The following is a 27880-nucleotide window of genomic DNA, read 5'->3' as shown; positions in this document are numbered from 1 at the left end:
TGGGAATTTGAACTCAGGGACCTCTGGAAGAGCAGTCGGTGCTCTTAACCACTGAGCCATCTCTCCAGCCCCCATTTCTGATTTTTTTCTTTGAAAATGGTTTTGGATTGTGGTTATTTTTTTTTTTTTTTGGTTCTTTTTTTTTTTTTTTTTTCCGAGCTGGGGAAAATGCTTCCTTTTTGAGCTAAATCCCCAGCCCCTTGGATTGTGGTTATTAATTGAGGTTTTATGTTGTCTTTGAGACAGTCTCATGTAGCCCGGGATAGCAGGAGGAGAACTGACCCTCCTGTTTCCATTCCTCAAGCATGAGAACTGCAGGCATGAACCACCACACCCAGCTTCTTCCTTTTAGGGGGGAGGATTAAAAAATTCATTAGCTTACATTTATTTATTTGTTATGTATGGGGTGTGTGTGTGTGTGTGTGTGTGTGTGTGTGTGTATGTGTGTCTGTGTCACATGAGTGCAATGCCTGGGGAGGCCAGAAGAGGGCACTGGATCTCCCTGGAGCTGGGTTATGATATGGGTGCTGGGAACCAAATTCAGGTCTTTTGCAAGAGCAACAAGCACTCTCAACCTAACAGAACCATCTCTCCAGCTTCTGTTTCCCTCCGTGAGACGAGGTCTTGCTGTGTGGACCTTGCTAGCCTGGAACTTGTTATGTAGACCAGGCTGGCCTCAAACTCACAGAGATTCACCTTCCTCTGCCTCCTGAGTGCTGGGATTGAAGGAATACACCACTGTATCTGGCTTGCTTTCTCCCCCCCTTTAAACCAACTTATTATTATTAATTATTATAAATAATTATTATTATTATTAATTATCATCATTATTATTATTGACAGGATCATGCTGTGTATCTCAGGTTGGCCTTGAACTCATGCTGCTCCATCTGCCTCAGCCTCCTGCATGCCGGGATGATAGGTGTGAATCACCACATGCTGCTGGGGTCATTTCCATGTGTCAAAAAGATGGTTTCTGATAGGAGGAGGCCAAGAAAGCAGTTGAACACACCACGATGCAGAGTTCAGTTCCCCAACAAAGGATAGCCCTTGCGGGGCTAGGAAGATGGCTCAGCGGTTAAGGGCACTTATTGCTTTGTTCCCAGCGTCCACATGGCAGCTCACAACCATCTGTAACTCCAGTTCTGGAGGACTAACGCCCTCTTCTGGCCTCCACAGGCACTGCACACACAGGGTGCACAGACACACATGCAGGCAAAAAACCCATACACATAAAATAAAATAAAAATTTTAAATCACCTGAGGCTGAGGATCCTTGGCTTCCAGACTAGTCTAGATATCGTTTCTCTGCCTCTGCTCTTGGCCAAGCCCTCTGAGACACAGCTGAGCCCCTCAGAGCCCAGAACATACGCCTTGCTGTTGAGATTTAACCTGCATCTAATATCCAGAAACTGGAGCACTCTGTCCTCTTAGCACCTCTCTATGGTGACTCCTGTCATTCTTCCCATATTCCCGATGTGGAAGGCGGTTGCAGGATGGTGAGTTACACCTCATGAGTAAGTGTCTGCCCTCTGGGCCTCTCGTGGCTATCCAGAGTGGGTTAGCTCTGTCCCTATTATCCACCAGTCCCCACCTTTGATGAATCTCATGGAGCCCAGGTTGGCCTGGGACTCATTATATAGTGGAAGGAGACATTGAATTCCCGATTCTCCTGCCTCTTTGCCTCTCTAGTGCTAGGATGACAACAAGCGTGCACCTGTTTTTCAGTTCCCGTGAGCTTTGAGGTCCCCAGAGGTACTGGCATTGCCCCGTGAAGCTGAGGGCTTTGGGAATGGCTGGGCTAAAATGACTCTGACCACACCCCTCTGCCACATACGCACAAGGTGGAGCAAGCCAGCTCTTGTACCCCCTCTCAGCCAAAGCAGAGCCTCTTGGAGGTTCAGTGCCCAGGGAGGAGGCTGACCCCAGTGGATCCAGAGGACAGTTTCAGAGGGCCCGACTGTTTCAGTGGGTAGATGGGAGATGTCTGTCAGTCCCTGAGGAACCTCCTGCCTGTAGCAACCATATCCACCCCAGCCAGGCTCATGCCGGGTCAGCTGACTGATTGAATTTTTATGGCTCAGGATTCCATTAGGGTCCCCAAGGTGCTGACGACACCACTTCTTGGTGATTTGTGGCTTTATAATTGCCCGGGGGCTAGAAAAAGTTGTCAGGTCTGGAAATTTCCCTGGTTCCCAGAATCCCTCGCTCTAGCTGGCTCAGCTTCTGAAGCCCTCAGGCCTAGCCCAGTCAGACTCTTCATCGACAAGCTCAAAGCAGGGGCTGCCATGTCTAGCCTTGGCGTCACCACTAGGCTGACCCACTTGAGGCTAAGAAAGAAGCAAACTTCTCACTATGCTCCTCCTCATCCTAAGGCCCTGGGCTCTTCCCAGAGCTACTGGATGAATGTTACCAGATCTCTCTGCTTTCTGCTTCGTCTGCTGTTTTGACCTGAGGTGCTTTGAAGCCAGCTAGCTGTCGCCCTGCAGTCACAAAGTCAGTGACCCTCAGAGCTTCCCGACCAGCCTGGGTGTGGTCCTGGAGAACAGCTCCTCCCTTGCAGAGTTAAGTGAGAAAGCCCATTCCCTGGCTGTTGCAGGACACTTGACCACATTGTGAACCCCAAGATTGTGAACTCAGGCCTAGCACACACCTTTAATCCAAAGAGCTTTCTGTCAACAGGAGATAAATAAACCCAAGGGTAGGTCAAGAAGAAGCGAACATAAGCAAGGAAAGGCTGGGAGGATGGCTCAGTGGTTAAGAGCACTGACTGCTCTTCCAGAGGTCCTGAGTTCAAATCCCAGCACCCACATGGTGGCTCACAACCATCTGTAATGGGATCTGATGCCCTCTTCTGGTGTGTCTGAAGACAGCGACAGTGTACTCACATATATTAAAAAGTAATTTTTTTAAAAAAAAGAAGAAAGGAGGGACATTGAGTTGAAGGGTCTTTAAGGCAGCGTGGTAAGGAGAAAGAGCCTTTGCCGACTGGAAAGTGGGTGGAGTGGGGAGGTCAGCTGGGAGCTTTCTCTTTCTCTCTGAGCCAGCAGGCTTTCACCACAGCATCTGGCTCCCGAGTCTTCATTGATTTTCCTTTTAAAAACAACACCTGGCACATCAAGGCCTAGCATGTACAAAGCCCTGTGTCCGGTCCTCAGCACTGCACAGGCTGGTGTGCAGTGGTAAACACCCGTAATCCCAGCACTCAGGTTGTGGAGGCAGGAGGTTCAGGATTGTGAGGCCATTCTTGGCTATGTAGGGATCTGGGGGCCGGGGCAGAGAAAGGAGAGAGGGAGCTCTTTTAAAGAGAAATTAGACAACAGGGCCTATGAGCTGGTTCAACAGGTGAAAGGGCTTCCTGCCAAGCCCGATGACCTGAGTCCAATTCCTGTGACTCATATGTTGGAAGGAAGAACTGATCTCTATCCTTTGACCTGTATTTGAGCACTATGCCTCCCCACCCCGTGTGTGTGTGTGTGTGTGTGTGTGTGTGTGTTACACAAATGTAACAAATGTAACACAACCAAACAAATGTAACAAAAACTTAAAACAGACACAGGACTGGAGAGATAGCTCAGTGGCTAGCAGCAGGTGTTGCCTTTACAAGGACCCAGGCTCAGTCCCCAGCACACACATGGCAGCTTGTAAGAACACTTTCAGGGACTACAATACCTTTGGGCAACTGCACAAACATTGTGTGGAAACACGCATGCAGACAAACACATAAAATAAAAATTAAAAAAAATAAATCTTAAAAAAACAAACAAACCTAGTCCTACCCATATAGGAACTCCAAAGGGGTTGGGGATTTAGCTCAGTGTTAGAGCGCTTGCCTAGCAAGCGCAAGGCCCTGGGATCGGTCCCCAGCTCCGGGGGTGGGGGGGAAGAACTCCAGACAATCCACCCTCCTGCTCACGCTGGCGGACATCCCGTTGTCCTGTTCTGTGTGGTTCTGGGTTCATCCGTTGCATACGGGAACCCCAACTCAGCAGTGTCTGTTCCCTCCCACCCTTCTCTCTGGATTAATCACACATGCAGCCAGGCTGGGCAGAAGGCAGGATTTCAACGCACCACACCAACGCACCCACATGGCCCCACCCTCTTCTCATCCCTTAGCAGCACCTGCACCATCCTGCCCTGGTTCTTACGCGCAGCTGCAGGCCCTCCCACCATGACTTTCAACCGCTAAAAACCTGTCCCTGGCTCCCTTATCTTCCCATTTAACCCGTCTCTTCACCCTAACATTCGAAAACTTTGTGTAACACAGGCCCAGCATGCCCTTGGCGCCTGCTTCCTCCCCTTCGAAGCCTGTGGGGACACCTCAGACACACTCTATTTCCTAGAACAACGTCCCCCCTCCACGCCACCTTTCTTTGAGAAGCCCATCCATCCCAAATGTCCTTTCCTTTATAAGGCCTCAATCAGCCCCACCTCAATCAGTTCGCCTCGATGCTGGGTGTGATGTTCCTCTTGCGTTCTAGTGCTCCCTCTAGTGCTTCCCCGCTGTGCTGATGCTCCCCCACCCATGATAATGGTTCTCCTCCGTGCGGGTGTCTCCCATGGCTTCGAGATCTCATGCGCCATATTGGTTTGGGATTATCCACTCGTACGGAAGTGCCTGACTTCCCTGGCACAGTGAGGGGAGAGAGGGTGTGCCCAAGCCACCCTCAGAACTGTAGCGTATCTAGGATTCTGTTCGCATAAGTACTAGTGGCCAGGTTTGTGGATGGATGTGAATCCCTGGTGCGTGCGCCTGCACACATGCGCATGCGCGTGGGTGTGAGTACACAGGAGCTGGCAGACTTCGTAGAGCCCCCTCTCCAAACACCAGGGATTTGTAAGAAGATCTTGGCATAGCCCAGCAGTCAGGATGCCAGTCTGGCAGAGAGCCACTCGAGAAACATGGGCCACCACAGAAACTGTGCCAAGGATCCCCAGTGAAGATGGGCTCCAATCCATTCCTGTCACTCTGAAAGCCAGTTGGAGGCTCTGTCACAAAGCGCCCAGCGTTTGCGCACAAAGCAAGGCAGGTGCTCCCGTCCTCTAGCCCTGTGGGCTCTGCCTGTGGCTTTTCCCCAAAGTCTGAGATGGGCTTAGAGCTGATCCTTCCCACATTAAAGATGGCCCCCAAGGCCAGCCTAGGCTAGTGAATTCCGGGCAGCCTGAGCTAAGAGTGAGAGACTCTGTCTCAAAACAGTAACAACAAAAATAAATGCAAGAAGAGACTGAGGCTCTTTGACAGTGAAACAGAGTTCCCAGCCTGGGCTGTCTGGCACCCCACGCACGGGGGACATCGTGATTATCCCCAGAGCTGTTTTCAGTGCCAGGGATCACGTCTGATGTCACTCTTGCCTGTATTTGCTGTGACCAGTATCTCTACTGGTGAGTGCGGTGGTCCTACTGAGGAGTAAAAGGCAAGGAAGGAAAAAATGAACCTGAGGAAGGAGGGGGAGGGGGAGGAGGAAGGGGAAAGGGAGGGCTTGAATTCAGGCTCCGTCTTGCCTGGCACAGTGGGGAGAGAGTTGTCTAGTAGCCTGTCTCCGTCCAGGAGGCAGCGGGAGGCAGTGTCATATGCAAATGAGGCATCCACTCAAGCTGAAGCGAGGTTTAATTCCCGAGACCTCTCTCACCAACAGCCCTGCATGGGATGGGGCGCAACACTGGCGAGGGAGGGGGCTCCTGCCATACCAACCTGGCAGACAACTGTGGAGTCTGACCACCCGGCCTCCTACAACAGCTGCAGAGCCTGCATTCCTGCCTTGCTGACTGGCTGTACCCACTGGTTGCTCGGCAGGCTGGGGTAGACGCTGGCTGAAGCATCTTGTGGGAAGGCTGCTTTGCGGGGGAGCGTAAGAACTGGGCAGCTTGATCCAAGTTCACTCAGAGATTTGGATGCAACACCAGTTCCTTGACCCCTGACCCCTGACCCCTGACCCTTGTCTCCTCCTCCTCCTCCTCCTCCTCCTCCTCCTCCTCCTCCCTCCTCCTCCTCCTCCTCCTCCTCCTCCTCCTCCTCCTCCTCCTCCTCCTTGTCCCGATAAAACTGAGCTACAGTATTTGATGGAAATACTTCAAAGGCTCAGAAGCATTTGAGTCTGATTAGGCGACATTTTTGTTTGCTGGTTAGTCTGTTTATTGGATAGGGGGGGTGATCAAAATAGGGTCTCCTGTAGGCCTGGTTTCCCTGAAACTCTTAGGCCAGGTTGGCCTCCAATTCAGAGATTTTCCTGCCTCTGCCTCACAAGTGCTGGAATTAAATGGGTGTCCACATCCAAATAACCGGGTTTTAAAAGACTCTACTGTAGGAGTACAGTGGTAAGTATGTAGCCCAGTGATTAGAGTTCTGGTCAACCCACCTTGCATGGACAAGGCCCTAGATTTCATTCCCCGGCGCTACAAAATGTATAAATTTAATTTAAAAATTTAACCTATTTTAAAGACAAATAAAAATGATGATAAATGTTCTCAAATATGGTCTCTATTGCAAGAGGAGAGAGAGAGAGAGAGAGAGAGAGAGAGAGAGAGAGAGAGAGAGAGACTTCCCAAGACAGGGTTTCTTTGTGTCTTTGTACAGTGCTGGCTGTCCTGGAACTCTGTCTCTCTGTAGACCAGGCTGGTCTAGAACTCACAGATCCACCTGCCTGAAACTGGGTTTAATGTTTAACACAGTCCAGGTTGGCGTCTAAGTGGACTGGTAGCCAAGGATAACTTGAACTTTTGATCCTCTTGTCTCCACGCCTCCTCCCCCCACAGAAGGTCTGGGCTTGCTGGGGTACGCTGCCACACCTGTTTTCTGTGGCTCTGGGGATAGGACCAGAGCCACATGTATTGCAAGCACTGTACCTACTGAGCCATGTCCCCAGTCCCTTTACTCAGTTTAAACACAAGGGACGCTCACCGTGACCTGGGTTTTTTCCTTCTGGTTCTCTGAGGAATGCTGTGGGCTACCCACAGAGAACTCTGTCACAACCTCCAGGACATTCCAGCGCGGAGGAAAATGTGAAGCCGGCCTGAGTTCATGCCTGGTGTGCTGGCTAATTTTATGTTAACTTGACACAGGCTAGAGTTATCTGAGAGAAGAGAATCCCAGTTCAGAAAATGCCTCCATCCGATGCTGTAGGCAAACCCGTAGGGTGTTTTCTTAATTACCGATTGTTGTGGACGGGCCCAGGCCATTGTGAGTGAGGTCACCCTAGGCTGGTAGTCCTGAGCTCTATAAGAAAGTGGTGGAGCAAGCCAGCAAGCAGCACTCCTCCATGGCCTCTGCATCAGCCCCTGCCTCTGGGTTCCTGCCCTGCTTGAGTTCCTGCCCTGGCTTTCTTCAGTGAGGAGCAGCGTGGTGTGGGAGTGTAACCCTTTCCTCCCCAAGCTGCTTTGGTCATGGTGTTTCACCACAGCAATAGTAACCATAAGCACGATACCTGACATCTACTCTCTGACTTTATAACTGTCAGGACAGGCAGTGGGCACCCCTCCCCGTCGCTGATTCACCAGAGGAGTTTCTAAAGCCATGCAGAGCCATAGGGGCACAGATGTTGCTCAGTGAAGCTGAAGTCGTCGTGCAGGGCTTAAAGTTGTGTATGCCTAAGTCAGGCTGACTCATGCTTTCAGGAAGGAGTTACTGATGTGTGCAGGGGCTATCCTGCTCAAAAAAAAATACCTTTGTTGGCTTTCTACTCCATATTGGGATCACGAGTTACATTTCAAAGATTTGCATTGCTCCAAAGATTTGGGGGCTAGGGATGGTGGTGTCTTTATAATGTCAGCAGCCAGGAAACAGAGGCAGAAGAATCTCTCACTGAGTTGGAGGGACAGCCTGGTTTACATAGTGAGTTCCAGGCTAGACCTAGGTGGAGCTAGAGTTCTAGGCTACAGAGTGAGACTCGGTCTTAAAACAAAACAGAACAACACAATACAAAAAAACAAAGACAAAAAACCAACAACAACAACAACAAAAAAACAAAAACAAAAACAAAAAAAACCAAACCAAAAAACGGAGGGGAGAGAACCAATTCCACAAAAGTTTCTTTTGAACTATGCAGGCACACCATGGTGTATGCCCCCATCCCTACTGGGTCTGGGGCTGTGCTCAGTGGTAGAATGCTTGCTTAATGTGCTGTTAGTATTAGCATTCTGTCTAAGCTCTACCCCACAGTTACCTGGCAACAGCCAGGTATGCCTGAAACTATAAAAGGGACTGCTTGTCCCCTCCTCACTCTCTTGATCTCCTACCCTCTTTCCTCTTTGTCTCTTCTCTCCCCATTCCTCTCCCCCCCCCCTCTCCACACGGTTGGCCTCTATTCCTCTACTAATCTCTCTCTCTCTCTCTCTCTCTCTCTCTCTCTCTCTCTCTCTCTCTCTGCCTTTCTCCGCCCCTACTACCCTCTTAACTCCCCTCCCCATGCCCTGAATAAACTCTATATTATATCTGTGACTGGTCCCTCAGGGGAAGGGATGTCTCAGCATGGGACCGCAGAGGCACCCCCTTCCCCCATACTTCACACCTCCATAGAACCTAATCCCCCCCTCTCTTTATCTTTTTATAAACACATCAGTTAGTGCCTGACCTTCATCCCCAAGACACCAGTACAAAAAGAACTTTGGAGAATGGATGTCATGGTGCCCAGAGTCCTGTCTGCAAGGGAGCCTGGGAATTCATGATCTATAGTGAAACATGTCTTCATCTCTCTGTGCTGACTGCCAGCTCCCTAGAGGGGGAAGTAATAGATACACTCCCCTGGGAGCTTGGGGGTCAGGAAAGACAGCAGTTACTGGGGACACCCCTGCATGGTTTCAAGGATAACTTATGAAGTTTACAAGTAGAGACCCAGAAGGCCAATTCTGACAGCCTATGCCTGCTGTTCCCTCTCTCCGGGTCTTCAGCCTTGCTCTGCACTCGTGCACCCAGTGGCTGATGATCTTTGGCACAAGTGAGACATTTATGGATTTGGCTATAGGATGGCACCTAGAGACCAATATGGGGCCTTGATAGGGCTGCTGCTCTTGTTGGGGGATCTTCAGAGTGAAGTTCAGGTTATCAGAAGAGAGTAGGGGGATGTGGAGAGTCCTGATACTGGCAGTTCCCCTGGGATACGTCTCAGATGCTCAAATGCCCCTCCCCACGGAAACACAAGCTGGCCTAGGCTTGGAAGAAATTTATGGCAATTGCATCCTGTTAAAGGTGGCTGGGAAGAACCTTTAGATCCCTCAGAAACCAAAAAGAGTCTCTTAGGAGACTAGCTCTGAAAATGGCCATCTGTTTTTCTTTTAGAGACTGGATCTCATGTAGCTCAGGCTAGCCTCAAACTCCTTATATAGCTAAGGATGGCTCTGAGCGTCTGATCTTCCTACCTCCACCTGAGTGCTGGGATTACAGGTGTAATTACCTGGTTTGCGTGGTGCTGGGGATCAAAGCCACTGCTTCATCATGACAGACAAGTATTTCTCCAGTTGAGCTACACCCCAGCCCTGGAAGCACCCATCAGAACCCAGCGCAGATGCTGTCTCCTCTGGGACTACCAGGGTCAGCAGTCTTGGATGTCCATGGCAGGCCATCCTACAACTTCTCCTTTGGGATCCTGGGACCAAAACCTGAATTCTCTCCCTCAGAATTGACAGCCACAGGCAAGATGGGCCTCTGTGTAGAGCTGCTCCTCCTGGCCTCTGACCCTGCTACATTTCATGTTCTACTACTTGCTCTTCTGCCTGCCTGAAGGGTTCTCCTGTGCTCTGTGGCAGCCATACTGTTTCCGGGCTCATCTTTGTCAGATGGATGGTGTTGCTGGTTCTTTTGTTTATTTGTTTGCTTGTTTTGAGACCAAGTATTACCATGTAGCTCTAACTAGCCTGGAACTTGCTACTTAGACTGGGCTATCCTTGAACTTACAGAGATCTGGAGGCCTCTGCCTTCCCAGGGCTGGAATTAAAAACCTGTGCTACCATATCCAGCCAGAGGATGTTTCTTGTGGGAACCATTTCTGATAGGGCATTTTTGTACTTCGACAAAGACACCAAGGATGAGTTAACTTGGGATTGAATTGCCTGACCCTGCTCCCCCTTCCATCTCCTTTTCACAGGAGAGGGAGTACCCCTGGATTGGCATCTCTAAGCTCCTGCTTGCAGCTACATAGCAGGCTTGAGGTCAGTCAGCCTAGGATAGGAATCTTGCCTCCAACAGAGACAAAAATAAGTTAAACACACCATACACCCGCACACCCCAAACCAAAACGAGCTCTGGGCAAGCTTCACTAAGCACAGTGAAAGGAGTCTGGGCAAATCTCTTAACTGCTCTAAACCTCTATTTCTCCTCTTGTAATATGCTGGGAATTGTGAGGCTCAAAAGAGGCAGGGTTTATAGAAACGGTAATATTGTTGCTTCCACTGAGGGGAGGGGAAAGACCCAGAGCCAGTCAGGGTAGACTGGGTGTGGGAGGTTCCTGAGTGTGTGTAGCTTTCTGTTCTCCTAGGGTGATCAATGGGGGACCAGGATGGTTCTGGCAGTTCCAGGTTAGCCTAAAGGGGGCCATTGTCTTCATAAATGAATTCTGGCTTCCCTCTAGGTGGTTCCGTCTGTGTTGATTGTGTTCATAACTAGCTCTGAATAACCCTACACACACACACACACACACACACACACACACACACACACCCTGCACACATAACACACATACCCTGCTCTCACACACACCCTACACACATAACATATACACCCCCTCACACACACAAACCATGTACACACATACCCTCTACATATGACATACACACACCCCTGCTCATCCACACACCCTGCACATATAACATACAACACCCTACATGCATAGCACACACACACTGCACACACAACACACAACACCTTGTACACATAGCACACACATACCCTGCACACATAACTGACATACCCTGCTCTCTCTCTCTTTCTCTCTTCTTTCTCTCTTTTTCTCTTTCTCTTTCTCTCTCTCTCTCTCTCACACACACACACACACACACATGGTAAACAGGGTGTATGTGTGTTATGTGTGCAGGATGTGTGTGTGTGTGTGTGTGTGTGTGTGTGTATACAAGTGGAGGTTTTTTGCTTGGTTGGTTTTTGGTTTTTCAAGACAGGGTTTCTATGCGTGGCTTTGGCCATCCTGCCTGGAACTTGCTCTGTAAAGCAGGCTGCCCTTGAACACAGAGATCTGCCTGCCTCTGCCTCCTAAGTGCTAGGATTAAAGGCCTGCACCATCACCCAATATTTCTTAGTGTCCTGCTTGCACGCATGTTTGTGTACCCCATGTATGCTGGGTGCCCACAGAAGTCAGATGCGGGGATGCAATCCTCTGGGACTGGAGCTGACAGTTGTAAGTGGCCATGAAGGTGCTAATAATCAAACATGGGTCTTCCCCAAGGTCGACAAGTACTCCTAAATGCTGAGCCGTCCAATAGCCCCCTGAAGCTACCGTTCTTAAGCACTCCCAATACAGCTGCTGTGGTTATCCAGGATCACCAACAGGTACTATAGGGTCTTAACACAGTACCCAGGACAGAGGTAACATCTAAGACCTCCTCATCCACTCCATCCTCATCAAGATTCTCCTATCCTCACCCTAGCAAAGGAGTATACCAGATGGTGAATGCTAGGCTAGGGAAGCTTGACCCTTAGCAGCAAGTACTTGGCTGCCCTCCAGTGACCTTGCAGGAAATTGGATCTGTCCCAGGGCCACCGCTATAGAGGAAGGATTGGGATGGGACCAGCAAAGGGGGAGGCCAGACAAGGCAGAGGCAGATTCTGGCCAAATTGGTCAGAACAGGGATGCTAGAATGAACTGTAGCCAGGGACTACCCATGCTCATGGCTACTATTGGAGGGAGCCTCTGCTCTATTCGAGGGTCAACGAGGTCTGGGTGTATAACCCTTCCTACCTCTTACATTACTCCAGCTGACATAGTAGCTAATGGCCAGTTGGGAGGCAAAGGTAAGCTGCATGGTGAATCTCTCTCCTGTGATGATCAGGCACAAGAGGAGGACAGGCTTGTTTTTCCAGAGCCCTGCCCAGCTCCAGAAACACAGGGACTTCCCAGACACTTGCTCTGTCTCCAAAGTCCTTGCCCTGGAGCCAGCTCTGCCGCCAGTGTGGCCAGCGGGTCCCAGCCTGCAGTCTGCAAGCGCTCTACCACTGAGCTAAATCCCCAACCCCTCTGCAGTCTTCTATTAATCCCTCTCCTCTTAACCAAGGACAAATGAGTGTGTACATCACAACTAGTGGGTGCCAGGCTCCGGGACCACACGGAAAGGAGACCCAGCTCCCGTGTAGGGAACAGAGACTCTCACACCAAGCCTGGGGTCATGAGAGACACAGAGGCCAAGCAGAGCAGGAAGGGGACATCTGATCTAAGCCTGCCTAGATAGACAGGGTCAGTCTGAACAGAGGGCTGAGAGACAACATAGATGAGGGGATGGACACTAGCAAAGGCTCAAGCAAGTCAGGGGATAGAGACACTTACGCCTTCCATTGCTACTGAAACATAGGGGGGTGTAGTAAAAGGCAGATGGGGAGGCTGGGCCAATGGAGGTTTCTGTAGTTAATTTAGTGGCCACAGTCAGAGCCAGGAAGACAGAGGAGGCGTCATCTTCATTTAGTGAGGCACAGAGGGTCTGAGTAAGCTTCCCGGGATTACAGAAACTGCTGAGCTGGCTTCCTGCATAAGGCTGCAACCAGAGGATGCAGGAACAGAGATGGTGGGGAGATCAGAACGGTTGAAGCTGGGTTTGAGTGCCAGGCAGACTCAGGAGCCTGAATGGGGCAGGGCAGGAGAAGGCTCCTATGTTCATACTTGCCTCGTTGCAAGAAAACACAGGCTGCAGCTCAAACAGAAACAGCCTGGGAGCCCCCACCCAGCCTGCTGAGTGAAGGCTGCATCTCCAGAAGCTACCCTAGCTGCCCTGTGTGCCCTATCACTGTCAGACTCCCGGGCCAGCCTAGTACCACAGATGATGGATGGGGAAGGGATGAGGGATTAAAAAGCAGGTTCAAGGATTGGCAAGTAAATCTACCAGCAGAAGGGAAGAAAGCCTTGGCTCATGGCTGACACCATGGAACGAGCAGGGTTGGGGGACAAGACAGAGGTCCACAGCTGGGACAAGGGCCTCAGACACCTGCAATGCACTTCTGGCATTGGTAACATCTATAACCACACTACCTTGTTCACGCAGAGGGAGAGGCCGCTGTCAGTATGGCTGGTTGTCTGTGTGTCCCTCACAGGCAGGGGATGCGTGTGAGTGTGGGGATGTGACAGGGAAAGTGCAGAGAATAGGGATTTGGACAGTGGCAAGGTCCATAAGCCTAGACTTTTTGACAGGATGTGCGCCTCCACCCCCACCCCACCCAGGGACTGTAGAGTCCCTCTCATGTCACCCCAGCACCATGTAGGTACCTACGAGGGTTCTCTCATCCCTACAGGTAGATCCTATTGTCCCTGTCTTATGACAGAGACACTAAGGCTCACACTCCTTTGTGTAAGACTGCTTACTTCCAGAACTCCAAGCCCAGAGTGACAGAAACAAACCAGTTGAGAATATCTTGTCTGCTACCAGACTGGGGTGATGGACTAGAGGGACAACCAGCAGCAACAAGGGTCACTGCCTGAAAGAGTGAAGGCCAAGAGAGTACCCAGCTGAACTGTCCAAACAAAACTTGTTAGGGAAACCCACGCACATTCACACCTTAAACACAAGCTCTGACTCCGGAAGGCAACTGAGCCCTTGAGGCTGATGAGGAAAAACCTCGCGGTGGGAAAGGACCAAGCCGTCCCATAGAAGGGAGCCAGGGTGCCCTCGGGGCGGTCAAGCAAACACTAGTCCAGCCCTGGGTGGGAAAATGTGAGACCAGACTGTGCCAGCTTTGGGTGAGCTTAGCTTCCGAACACACCCAGCCTCCGGGGCAAAGGCGCCATGGTCAGCTTTGCCCCCACTCCGGGAGTCTCTGGAGACTTCTTTCAACGGTGATGTACGAGTCCACAAACTGAGATACCACCCAGAGTCAGAGACAAAAAGGCACCGGGGCCAAAAGGTAGAAGGCTAGTGAGGAGGACCCGAGAGGGCAGCAAGGGCGCACGCGAGACAGAGTGCCACAAAGCACAGAAAAGTGAGTGTCCAGTCCGGTGCCAGGGAGTAGATCAAGCAGCGGGACACAGAGCCAGGAGCCAAGGGGACACGAGGTACGAAGTGGAGACAGCAGTCAGACGGACAGACAGACAGACTGACGCGCCGGTCGGAGGGCACAGAGGAAAGCAGAGCATCCTCCCTTCGTGCAGGTCGCGGACCGTGGTCAGGGCGCTCCACCAGGTGAGCGATGGGCGGGGCCGGGGGCGGGCGGAGCCGAGCCTTACCTGTCGGGCAGACGGGGAGGGGACCGAGGGCGCAGGGCCGAGCGCCTGCGGGAGCCGAGCGCAGCTGAGGGCGGAGGGAGAGGTGCACGGGTGGCGGGAGGCTGCTCGGGCTGCAAAGGAGGGAGTGAGCGAGGGGCGGGGACGGCGCGCAGGGAGGGGACGTAGGAGGGGCCGCCAGGCTCTGCGACCTCCCGCCGAGGGCCAGCCCTTGGCCCGGCCGAGCCCCGTGCGCTGCGGGCTCTGCGCCCTAGCCAGCTGCGCTCGCCGATCGCCGCCCGCTCCCCCGAGGCCTTGGCGCCGCCGCCAGGGCGCGGGGCAAACAAAGGAGGCAGACAAAGGCGAGCGCAGCCCCGCGGCCGTGTGGGCACCGGGCGAGGCGGGCCCGCTCCTCCCGGTGCGTAAAACCCACCTCGGCGAGGCCCCGGGGCGCGTGGGACGGGAGGGGCTCCGGACAGCGGTGGCGCATCTGGAGTGGCCCCGCGGGAGAGCGGGCGACAAAGGGCAGCGGCTGGGCGTCCCTGGCGGACCCTCTCCCCCCAACAATAGATCTAGGCTGGGCGTTCAGCTGAGGCCGTGTCTGGCGGGGCAGAAGCCGGCGGGGTCCCCAAAAGGATTATTCCGCCTAGGCTGTCAAATGGGACGGAAGAAATGCCCGCGGCAGGGAAGGCGGGACCGACAGCGGCGAGGCCTTTGTAGCCTAGAAAGTGCGCGGAGTGGGGGAGGTTCTCAGAGAAGTCCCTTTACCAAGGGGGTGTGCGCGAGAACCTCAAAGAGTGATCGGACCTCACGTAGGTACCTCTGGCACACTTACGCCTTCTTTTCACTCTCTCCTAACACACACACACACACACACACACACACACACACACACACACACACACACACGACTCAGCTTCTCGCCACTCTCGTGTCCCTAACCGGCCTCGCGCGCTACTCAGCCCAGCCCAATCCGGACAAAGCCAGCCAGCCCTCGGGGCGGCTCATCCATCACCGCGCCGGGCGCCGTGTACTGCCGACCCTGGGAGTCCGGGAATGCTGGGTTACGGGTCCCACGGCCCCCATAACTCACAATGGGGTCAATGGGGCCGCCGACGTTGCAAAGATCAAAGAGTAATGGGGCGGACCTGGCACGTGGGAAGAGGGGGAGGCTTCCATTTCCCGTGTGACAAACTGTGGCTTAGAGGTTTTAGAAGTGCGGATCCGCGTGAGGCAAGATTCCTCCTCCGGTGCCAAAGGATAACCCTGGGCAGATTAATTTCTTCGAGGGGGTCATTATAGGGAACTCCGGATTTAAGGCTTAACGGCAGAGGTCTGTGTAAGAAAAATGTTCTGAACATCCCAGCCCACAGAAGAGGCTCCGGGGAAATTAACACATTGCCATTGTTGAGGATATCACATGACCATGGCGGGCACAGAATGGCTTGGTGAGAAGCTAGGTGCTACGAGCTGGGAGGTTAAAACCACTGTTTCTGTGAACACCTACTGGACATGGCTTCGCTGTGACTCCGGAGCCCGAGAATAGATTGCAGGAGAGTAAAAGCAAAGGCAGTTAGTTTAGTTCCTAGCACTGAGTTCTAGGACTTGAGAGAGATCTTATCTCAAAAAACAAACAAAAATTAAAAAAAAAAAAAACTGAAACAGGTAGAGCGGTTAGAAACTGTAGCAGAGTTAAGAGCACTGACTGCTCTTCCAGAGATCCTGTTCCAGAGGACCTGAGTTCAATTCCCAGCAACCAATGGTGGCTCACGACCATCTGTAATGGGATCCGATGCCCTCTTCTGGTGTGTCCCACACACATGAAATAAAATTAAAGAGAGAGAGAGAGAGAGAGAGAGAGAGAGAGAGAGAGAGAGAGAGAGAGAGAGAGAGAGAGAAACTGGCAGAGAAGAGGCTGTATTTAGGGGAGGAAGTAGTAAGCAGGGAAGCAAGGAGAAGGACATTTCAAGGATCAGCCATGGCCTGGTGTTCATGAACAATAGATGCCCCTTGGAGGCAGTTTCAAATGTTGTTCTGCCTGTTGTCCAAGAGTGGGATTCTGTTCCGCAAGTTCTTCCAGTTAGGAGAGGATTAGGCTCCTACCCCATCCAGATTATGGTGACTTGGGGCCTCAATTTCCCTATCTGTAAAATGGGCCAGTCAATTGGCCAAAACAAGATCCAAATGTCCAAGGAGAGACACACTGTGGTCCATCAGGAGAAGGGGATGTTAACTGGTCCTAAAAAGGAATCTGAGAACAGCATAGAGGCCCAACATGTACAAATGCTCAATGTTATGCTCTGAACACTTGAAATTGAACCCCAAAGCCCACATGAAAGGAAAGAAGTGACTCCCCCAAATTGTCCTTTGACCTTTACACATGTGCAATGGTGCGTGCCTCCCAATAAATATAATTTACTAAATTAATTAGTTAATTGAAGGAACTGCAGTAGGGTGGGGATGTCCCTCAGTGATAGAGCACTTACCCAGCAAACACAAGGGCCAGGGTTCAATTCCCAGCGCCAAAACCAAACCAAAATAGCGATAACATCAAGCAAGAAATATATGTGTGTATACATGTTTATGTATACACACACACATCACAACCTGGATAAACCTTACCATCTTTAAGCCAAGTCAAACACGCCAGATATAAGATGTCACAGGGGTCCAATTGCGTTTGGGTTCTGTTTCTTGAGGCACGGTTTCTCTGTTTAGACCTGGCTGTCCCGGAATTCATTTTACATATCAGGATGGACTTGTATGCAGAGATCCTCCTGCCTCTGCTTCCTGGGTGCTGGGATTAAAGAAGTGCGTGCGTGCATGCATGCGTGCGTGCACCACCTCAACCTGGGTGTTTCTTTTAAACCGTTTGAGTGTTTTCCCTGCATGCGTGTTTGTGCACCATGCGAATGTGGTACCTAGGGAGGCAAGAGAGGGCCTTGGATTCCCTGCAACTGAAATCACAGATGATTGTAAGCCAGCATGTGGGCGCTTGGAACCAACCTGGGGTCTTCTGCAAGAGCAACAAGTGCTCTGAGCTGCTGAGCCATCTCTCCAGCCCCTCTTTTTTTTTTTTTTAATAACATTTGTTATTATGTGAGTGTGTGTGCACCCAAACATATGCTTATGTGTGCACAGAATATCTGTCTGGAGTTGATTTTCTCTTTCCAACTTTCCAACGTATGTGTCCCAGGGACTCAATCCAGGTTTTCAGGTCTGGTGCCAAGCATCTATACTTACTCTGAGACCTTGCTGGCCTGACTTTTTTTTTTTTTTTTTTTTTTTTTTTTTTGGCTATAATTGATGAGAATGTTCTAGAATTGGATCCTGGAATGCTCAACTCTTCAACTCTCCTAGAATCCATTGAAGTACAGAAAAAAAAAATGTGAGCTTTATGACCTATGTATTTTTTTTTTCAGTGAAGTTATTCATTCAAAAGTATCAGCCGAGCCAGGTGGTGGTGGCGGGAGCCTTTAGTCCCAGCACTCTAGAGGCAGAGGCAGGCGGATAGATCTCTGTGAGTTCAGGACCAGCATGATCTACAGAGCGAGTTCCAGGATAGCCAGGGCTCCAGGATAGCCAGGGAGGTTATACAGAGAAACCCTGGCTTAAGGAGGAGGGGGAGGGGAAGAGAAAGGAGAACGGGGTAAGAAGGGGGAGGGGAGGAGGAGGAAAGAGAAGCGAAGCAGAAGCAGAGAAAGGGACCACCCTTTACAGGTCCCTCTTCCATGGCATGAGACTTGGCACCTACATTCAGGACAAATCTCCCCTACCTCAATCAATCCTCTCCAGAAATACCCTCCTTAATCCAGGTACTTCCAAAACTAACCTCCTAGCCTATCATAGTTGGTGGTGATCAGCAAGCCACACACACACACACACACACACACACACACACACACACACACACACACACACCCCGAGGGAATGTCATGTGTGGGCCGTGTTCTAACTGAAGGGTTGGAAGCTATCCAGTGTCATGGACCTGAGGAGGAAACTTTGGTGTAGTTTGGAGGACAGCAGCGGATCCTAGGACCAGGGACAGCTGCGTATGCCAGGCCTTGCTGCTCCAGAAAGCCAAGTGAGATTGAAAGACTGTGTGCTGGTCACTGCTCTGTGCATCGCGTGGGTGAGAATATGTCCGACTCCCCCCAGAGCACCCAGGGGAATCATCTGTTGCATGGAGGAATGGAAAGGAGGAAGGTCAGATACTAGGGATAGACAATATAGCTCTTGTTTCAGACAGGGGTTTGTGTACCCTAGGCTGGCTTTGAACTCCCTACGTAGCTAAAGATAACCTTGAACTTCTGATCATGAGATGCTGGAGACCTCAGAGGGTTCCACGTATGTTAAGCATGTATTCTACCAACCCAGCTTCCTGTCTCCCCAGCGTGGTCTTCCTGAGGGCTTGTGTAGTCTGTTAGGGGTGTATTCGGAGGACTTCTAGGTGAAAGTGGGTTCTCTTCCTTCCTCATGTGGGTCCTGGGGGTCCTGGGGGTTGAGCTCATGTTGTCAGGATCATCAGTCCTGTGTAGATCTTATTACTATGGTCATATGGTCACTAACTGACCAATACAAATGATATGTGTTTACATTTTATTTACAAGATAGTATAGAATTTTGTTTTGTGTTGTGTTGGAGAGATGGCTCAGTGGAATGAGCTTGATTGCTCTTACACAATTCCTAGGCTTGATTCTAAGCACCATATAGGATGCCTCACAACCACCCATAACTCCAGGTTACCTGATACCAACTTCTGTATTTTTTTTTTTTTTTTTTTTTCGGAGCTGGGGACCGAACCCAGGGCCTTGCTCTTGCTAGGCAAGCGCTCTACCTCTGAGCTAAAACCCCAACCCCCCTGATACCAACTTCTGACCTCTGCAGGAACCAGACACATGTGTGAGACACACATGCACACACGTGCACACACACACACACACACACACACTCAGAGGCAGACAAAACATTCATACACGGAAAATAAAAAAATAAATAAACCTAAAACAGCTTTACCTTAATTATTAATTTTGGGGGAGGACTCTTACTGTGTAACGTTGGTTGGCCTGAAATTCGTGGCAATCTTCCTGCCTCTGCCTCCTATGCGCCAGGACTCAAAGGGTGTGCCAATGTGCCCAGATAACCCTTTGGGAATGGATCTGGAATTTTCCATTTCTCAGATGAGCAAGCTAAGGCTGAAGGAAGGAAAAGGGTCTCATGGCTAGAGGGTGGTGGGAAAGAAGCTGAAGGTGGACACACGAGTGGGCTGTAGGTGTGGTGGGTTCCCGGAGGACCAGCCCACGGTTTGGCTCTGCTTACAACCCAAGTGCTGGCATCAGAGGTCTTCGCTTATTCTTCCTAAGCAAGCTGGGTTGCAGATCAGGCCCCTGGGCAGGAGTCCCTGCCATTATGCCCTCTTTCCACCTTCCTTTCCTTCACTCACTTAACACACGTTCTGTGTTCTGTGAGAACCTGAGCTGGCCATGCATTGGGTGGGGTGTTAAGCCCCCCAAAATAACCAGACAGACCAGGTCCCTTCTCAGGGAGCAGGCCAAGCATCTGGGAGGAGCCTCAGGGTGTACTGATACCGACACCAGGCTTCCTGTGGCTGGTTCTCTTTCTCTCCTTCTCTGTCTCCCCATGTGTTCCTTGTCCTGGGAACCAGAGGCAGATGGGAAAGATGGTGTTTGTTAATTAAATCTATCTTTTACATTTATTTACTGGGGGGGGGGCGGGATGTGTGCACTGGCAGGAGTCGGCTTTCTCCTTCCACCATGTGGGTCCTGGGGATTGAACTAGAAGTTGTCAGCTTGGCAGCAAGCCCTTTTGCCTTCTGATTCATCTTGCCCACACAGATGATACTTTTGTGATGCCCCTTTGTGGTCAGGAACTTGGCTATAGAAGCATCTCGAAGGTCCACATACTTTGTTGACAAGTGTTTTATTCCAATTCATGTGTTTGCTCAGCACTCCCCACCCCGACCCCCAAGAACTCTTTAGCACATAGGCTGGAGGCTTAGTCTTTGCTGGGTTGGGGCTTACAGAGGGTTTGTTTGTTTGTTTGTTTTGTAGTTTGTCCTCTCTGTTTCTATATCTCCTGGGAGTGATTTTCCCTCCATCACTATCGCTGGCCCCCAGGGACCTGCTCTAGTTGGCAAACTCATGCATACACACATTCTTTTCTCCTTAATATGTAACTTCCCTTCCCAGCCCCACATTACATACTGTCTCTGCGGTGAAAACATGCAAAGAACATTGAGAAACAGTCTCCTGCCAAATGGGGATTCAAGAAACAATGTTACCTCATAATGCAATCTCTGCCTTCCAGCCATCCATCATGGTGATGTAGCTAATGTGAAAACCGAGGCACTGTAGAGCCAAAGGCAGAAGTCCCCAGCCGTTCCAGTGTTACATTAGCCTCCCACCTCTGCCCATGTTCCATCCCCAAGCAATCCCCAACCCCCACCTGCACCCCCTCATCGGTAATGAAAACACTGGAAGGATTCCGGTGTTCCTTACCCCACCATGATGAAATCTCACTGCTCTAAGATCTTCAAGGCAGTGAACTGCCCTGCTAACTCTTCATAGAAAGGGCTTGAACATGGTATAATGTGGGCGGGGTCCCCAAGTCCTGAGAAGGGTTGCTGTGCCCACTGACAGGTCAATTACTAAAGCCAAACCAGAATTCTACCAGGTTGAGCATGGGCACACGTTACAGAGTGCAGGCAAACTCCACTGGCAGCTCCCACATTTTCTTGGGCACACAAGTTCCCAGGGGAGCTTGTTAAAGAGCAGAGCCCTGCTGCTGGCCTGCCCTGGTCAGGTAAGTCAGGGCAGCTGGACAGCCAGGGTTTAATAGGGTCCCTGGGGACTGGGATGAAGACTTTCAAGGTCAGTCTGCATTTTGAGAACTGCTTTGCTCACATTCCAGGGTAATCCTCCCTCTGGCTATTTATCTGCCCCCCAGAAAAATGTAAACAGCTGCGGTGGGGGTTGCATTGCAGGGATGAGGTTTAAAGCAACATTTCCTACAGAGCCAGAGGAGGACAATTCTTACATCCCTGGAGGGCAGAGTCTAAATCAGTGGTTCTCAACCTTCCTAATGCTGTGACCCTTCAATACAGTTCCTCGTGTTGTGGTGACCCCCAATCATAACATTATTTTCATTGCTACTTCATAACTGTCATTTTTATAAGTTAGGAATCCTAATGTAAATATCTGATATGCAGGATATCTGATATGCCACCCCTGGGAAAGAGTCGTTTGACCCCAAAGAGGTCGAGGCCCACACTTATATATAAGTACATTGTAGCTGTCTTCAGACACACCAGAAGAGGGCATTGGATCCCATTACAGATGGTTGTGAGCCACCATGTAGTTGCTGGGATTTGAACTCAGTACCCCTGGAAAAGCAGTCAGTGCTCTTAGCCATCTCTCCAGCCTGAGCCTATTCTTTTTTTTTTTTTTTCTTTTTCTTTTTTTTGGAGCTGGGGACCGAACCCAGGGCCTTGGGCTTGCTAGGCAAGCACTCTACCTCTGAGCTAAATTCCCAACCCCTGAGTAAATTCTTTAAATTCTCTTGGCTTCTAGACCTGCCATGTCACCCCTAACTCCAGGCCTCTTCTCTAACCTCAGTTTTTCTATCAGTTAAGTAGAAGGGTGTGAGTTAAGCTGAATTCTCACCTAGTGTCAGAATATATTTTACCTGTGTGGCTTTGGTGAATGAAGGAACATTACTGAGCCTATTGTAAATCTAGTTGGACTGTAAAGGCAATATTTAGCTCCTAGGGCTGATGAAGGAATTAATATAAATCCGTTTGGGGAAGTGGAGAGATGATTTAGCGGTTAAGACCATACACTGGCTGCCGTTTCAGAAGACGGGGGGTTGGGTGGGGTAGGGGTGGGAGGTAGGATACTGAGTGTTAAGGGTGTGTTTTCAATTTGCAGCACCTATGTAGTGGTTCATAATCGTCTATAACTCTAGTTTCAGGAGATATGACGCCCTCTTTTGGCCTTCACCTGCACCAAGCAGTCACGTACTGCCTAGACATAAATGCAGACAAAACACCTACGCACATGAAATAAATAGAATTCAGGGTTTGTAACATACAATGGTTCCATATAATGGTTGTAATTCTCGTACTTTTAAAATGATCTGAGGCCCTTTCGGCTCTTCTGGAATTGAGTGCGTGCCTCTGCAGGAAGGACCCCGGAGCCTGCCCCCTCCGCTTGCTGCGCGACACTGACAAGTCCTCATCAGGCTCGTCAGCAGAAAAAAGATAGCCAGGAACCCACGCGTATTCTGAAGATTTATTGAGTCAACCCACAGACACCCAGCCCAGCGCCTACCATTCGGCTGCAGCTTCCAAAGGTCAGTTATTGTGAAGAAACCATGGGACACTTAATTCCCTTGGGAGGTCAAGCCCCGCAGCACTTGGGTTCCGGGTGGGGGTGGAGCGTCATCGGGTGCTTCTCACCCTTCCTTGTCCCCGCCCCCAAGCCTGCGGATTCGCTTTCGGTTGGGTAAACTAAGAGTCCCGGGGAACGTTGACTCTGGACTAGCAGCAGATGTCGCTGCCCTCCCTTGGTACCCAGCTGTGCTTGTAGCTGGTTCTCACTTATAACTACTAAAGAGAAATACCCGGGAGGAGAAAACACAGCGACCGTGTGCAGAGGCCACCGAAATCTCTTTATCGCTCCCACCTGAAGTCCAAAGGCGGCTTAGATTCTTGTCGCTCAGACGAGGCTCCGCCCCTAAGCCCCACCCCCGAGGCGGCCCCGCCTCTCCAGCAGGGCGCGGTCCGGATTGGACAGCTCCTGGGTGGGCGTGGCCTATGGTTGTGCTGGGACCGCCGGAGCACCGCGGTGGTTACCGAGGCCAGGGAATTCTGGAGAAGTGATAGGGTTCCCAGCGGGTGGCTCCTGTAGCCGGGTCGTAGATTCGAACCTGAGGTCGAAGCCGGAGCCGGCGAATCGGGGAGGAGCGCAGAGAGGGCGGGATTTCCGCCGAGAGGGATCCGGCCGCTCAGGGGGTGGGGCTTCCCCGACCGGGCTGCGTTTCCCGCGTGCCGGGGTGGGTGCTGTGAGTCCCTACAAACACCCTCCGCGCCCTCCCCCAGGCAGCCAAGGATGACCACCCTCACGCGCCAAGACCTCAACTTCGGCCAAGGTATGGATCTGGGCCTGCTCGGGGGGAGGGGGTGCGGTCCCGGTTGGAGTCCTGCTCATCAGCTGTGTCTCCTCCACAGTGGTGGCCGACGTGCTCTCCGAGTTCCTGGAGGTGGCCGTGCACTTGATCCTCTATGTGCGCGAGGTCTACCCGGTGGGCATCTTTCAGAAGCGCAAGAAGTACAACGTGCCGGTTCAGGTGAGCCCCGGTGCCCGGCTGGATTTTAAAAACCTTTATTCTACCTACAAGCTTCCTCACTCCTCAACAGAGGCTGATAGCGGACAGCCTCCTGCCTCTCCCCGCCCACCCAGCCCTTCCCGCCCTGATCTTAGATGGAATTCTCTGGGTTAGATGGCTAGGGGTCCTGGGTGAAAGCTGTTCCAAGCTTGCATTTTAAAGGGGTTTCTGGTGCTGGGAACCTTGGCTTGGGCAGAGAGCATTCCTCACAGTGTCCAGCACCTTTTTCTCCTCATTCTCCCTCAACTCTAAAAGAGTTTTTTGTTTGTTTTTTTTTAAATATTTATTATTCGTTATTTAAGATGTGTCTCATGTAGGCCAGGCTAGCCTGAAACTCAAAGCAGTTCTCCTGTCTCTGTCTCCCGAGAGCTGGGAACAAAGGTGTGAACCACCACCATGCCTAGCTTTTTACTTTTTAAGATTTATATTAATAATGTGTGTCTGTGCGTGTGTCTGTGTGTATGTGTGTTGGGTAGGGGGGTGTCCACTGAGGCTCGAAGAAGGCGTGGGAATCTTTGGCATTTGGAAGATGGGGATCTGACTCTGACGGTCCGGTGGCAAGTGCTTTTAGTTCCTGAGCTATCTCCCTGTTTTATTTTGTACTTTATTTAAGAAATCCAGACCTCATGTAGCCTAGCCTGGACTCACAGTTGTTAGGAAGCTGGGGCTAGCCTTGAACTCCTGATCCTCCTTCATCCACACCCCGTACTAGGATTACTGGAGAACATGCCCAAGCTTCCTGCGTTTTGTTTTATTTTCCAAGACAGGATTTCTCAGTATGGCTCTGGCTGTCCTGAACTCTGTGTAGACCAGGCTAGCCTCAAACTCAGAGATCCGCCTGCTTCCCAAATGCTGGGATTAAAGGTGTGGGCCACCATGCCTGGCTCCTGGGTTTAACTTTGGTGGAACAGTAGACATGCTGTCTCCCTCTCAGATCCCTTTCCCACTGTAAGGGGGTCAGAGGCACTGGGTCAACATGAGCATCCTGGTCCTAAATACAGGATGTGGTAGGTACTTAAAGGATGGCCAATAAGAAAACAACCAGCTAATAAGCACCTTCTGTGTGTTAACAGTCAGAGATGTTAAGTCATTTGCCGGTGGCTACACAGCTTCTCCCCCCTACCCCGCAAGACAGAGCTTCTCTGTATAGCCCCAGCTCCATAGACCAGGCTGGCTTCCTTCAACTGAGAGATCCGCCTGCCTCTGCCTCCTGAGTGCTGAGATTAAAGGTGTGTGCCGCCATACTTGGCCTGACAGAGTGCCTGTCTTTGAGTATCTCTCCAGGGAGAAGTTGGTTCTCTCAGGCAGGGAGACCCAGGAAGGGCTTTCTTTGTGCAAAGATGCATGTGTGTAGGTTATGTCTGTGTTTCTCCTGTTCGTGCCTTGGTCTCTAACAGCCCTGTGGGGTTGTGTGCAGATGTCCTGCCACCCAGAGCTGAACCAGTATATCCAGGACACACTTCACTGCGTCAAACCACTCCTGGAGAAGGTGAGGGCCCGGTCCTAACGGACACTCCACACCCTATCTGTTCCTCCTTGCTTCTGGGCTGACTCTGTGGGAAGTGCTTATGCCTTTCAACAGTCAAAAGCCTCAGTCCGAAGACCACCCCCAGCTAGCAACAGGTCCCAGGGCATGGAGGTCACATCTGGGATATCTATCTCGGTTGGGCCAGATCTGGGTGCGGTCTGCCCTGAAAGATCTGGTTCTTCTCGCGTCCCCAAGGCCTGTCCCATCCCTGCTGGGCTGGGCCCCTTGGGGTATTATTATTATTATCATCATCATCATCATCATCTTGTTCTGCTACAAGACTTATTGGGGAACTTCCATGGGAGTCCAACATCTCCCCCAGCCTGCACCATTCGTGAATTGGGAGCCATCTTGCTGGCCTCCTAGGTAGCCTCAGCCAGTGCCCTGTCCCACCTCTCCCTGGGCCTTGTGCGCAGCTCTGGAGCGGGGGTTCCTGTGCTTACAGAACGATGTGGAGAAGGTGGTGGTGGTGATTTTGGATAAGGAACACCGCCCAGTGGAGAAGTTTGTCTTTGAGATCACTCAGCCACCCTTGCTGTCCATCAAGTAAGCTGTCACCCCCCCTCGGCTGGTCACCCTCCTTTGGCTGGGAGCTGCAGTCTCTCACGGGGATGCCTCTACCAGCTCCACATTACCTTAGCAAAGACCCTGAAATGGCCATGCGTACTGTTAGCATCTGAAGCACACTGGCCACAAAACTTTGTAAGTCGTACGGAAGTGACAGTCACCCCTCTGTGTCGCTCCTGGAACATCCCAGGAAGTGGTGAATGTTAGTCCCTAGCCTTTCTGTGTAGATGGAGAAACCAAGGTCCAGAGAATTGACCTGATTGGCATCACCCAGTGGTTGCAGAGCCCAGGATGCTGACCAAATTGACTGGTTACCATGGCATCTCTTGTAGCTACTCAGCTGTGTGTTGTCTGTGCTTGTCACCAGGCTAGGTGGCCTCAAACAAACCCTTTCTCTGTGTTGGGGTCCTGGAGGTATGCAGACTTGAGCGGTACCCTGGGTATCCTCTGGACAGCTGAATATTTGAGTGACCTAAAGGGACCTTAGTACCCTGCCTCCATTCAGTCAGGTGGGTGGGACTGGGCTGGCTCTCTCCAGCACCAGAGTGCACTGGGTCCTGGAGGAGCACGGTAGGACCACCTCCTCTCCCATTTCCAGTTCAGACTCCCTCCTGTCTCACGTGGAGCAGCTGCTTCGAGCCTTCATTCTTAAGATCAGTGTGTGTGACGCTGTCCTCGACCACAATCCTCCAGGTGAGACGCCCCACTCCCCTTCCGTTGCCTTGGTTACCGTGGCATGCTATCTTCTTCCCAGTTGGCTGTCCTGAGCCACCCTCCTCCTCTGTCCTTCAGCACCTGAGAGTTCACCTCTCTAGGACTGACAGACTCTCCATTTTAGCCTCGCCTCCCCCCACCGACTGTGTCTTTCTTTGCACCGTGGCTACACTTTCCATCCCGTGGGTGGTGCTGCACAGCCAATGAGGGAGGAGGGAAGCAACCTAGTCCAGTGGGACCTGAGATTCCCAGCTTTGACCTTGACCGGTCGTTTCTTCTGCAGGCTGCACATTTACAGTTCTCGTGCACACAAGAGAAGCTGCCACTCGGAACATGGAGAAGATACAGGTCATCAAGGTGCGTGTGTGTGTGTGTGTGTGTGAGTGTGTAGGTACAATTTCAGGGTGCTTCCTGTGCCTGGTGCTGGCGTTTACTGCACTGCCTGGCATCAGGTGGACTCCCCTGGGCATTATTAGCACCTGACCACATCCCTGAGTACCAAGGGTGAGAAGAACCACAGTGGGGCGAGGTGTTGAGCACCCTGGCTCCTCTGAATGAAGTCTTCCAGAGAGGGCTTGTCCTTTGGCTTCAGAATCATTTTAGAACCACCTCGGACCTAAAAATAGCTCTCCACACCAACCCCAGGGAAGTATGGGTCCTGGATGGGGAGGGTTAGCGTGAGGACAGACTGATGTAACCCCTCCTAACTCTCACCTAGGACTTCCCCTGGATCCTGGCAGATGAGCAAGATGTCCACATGCATGACCCCCGGTTGATACCCCTGAAAACCATGACTTCGGACATTTTAAAGGTAAGCCGTCAGGGGCAGAGAAAGCCTCCTTCCTCTGAGTCTTCCCAGCAGGTACCTCATGGTCTGACCAGAGCCACTTCTCTACTAGATGCAACTTTACGTAGAAGAGCGAGCTCATAAAAACAGCTGAGGGCGTGCCTGTCTCTACGTAGAAGAGCGAGCTCATAAAAACAGCTGAGGGCACCCCTGTCACCAGACGCCCAGCCGTCCCACTCTGGGATCCAGGCCCAGGACAGTACTGCAGGGCCCCAGACTCCAAGTGCTCTTATTGCCTTGACGTGTGGCCGTCCCTCCGGTCAGGCTGCTCAGCCCTGCCTGCCTTCGTGAGGCAGCCTTCCCGGGAGCCGAGGGAAGGATGCCAGGACAGACGGCCGTTTCTCAGCGGCCTCCAGGGCTCAGCTCACACTGTCCACCTGAAATACTGTGCCGTGTGTTATCGTTAATAAAGTGGCCCCGAGGGCTGACCGCATTGTCGTTAACCGAACAGGATGAACGAGAGTAGGAGAAAGCTGC

General features: G+C 51.5%; 1 protein-coding gene across 1 annotated transcript; it reads left to right on the top strand.

The window, feature by feature from the left end:
* Positions 1-14563: 14563 nt before the first annotated feature.
* On the top strand, positions 14564-27844 carry Mad2l2 (mitotic arrest deficient 2 like 2). Its single transcript, XM_032894773.1, has 11 exons — positions 14564-14760; positions 22543-22712; positions 23461-23510; positions 23590-23708; positions 25165-25236; positions 25721-25821; positions 26441-26535; positions 26840-26913; positions 27275-27367; positions 27456-27498; positions 27547-27844. The coding sequence occupies exons 3-10, from the start codon at positions 23471-23473 to the stop codon at positions 27495-27497; spliced, it is 636 nt and encodes a 211-aa protein (XP_032750664.1). The 5' UTR covers positions 14564-14760; positions 22543-22712; positions 23461-23470; the 3' UTR covers position 27498; positions 27547-27844.
* The last annotated feature ends 36 nt before the right edge of the window (positions 27845-27880 follow it).

Source organism: Rattus rattus, chromosome 1, assembly GCF_011064425.1.
Source record: "Rattus rattus isolate New Zealand chromosome 1, Rrattus_CSIRO_v1, whole genome shotgun sequence".
Taxonomy (NCBI): domain Eukaryota; kingdom Metazoa; phylum Chordata; class Mammalia; order Rodentia; family Muridae; genus Rattus; species Rattus rattus.
The sequence above is the reverse complement of the archived record's forward strand: the minus strand, read 5'-3'. Positions and strand labels throughout refer to the sequence as shown.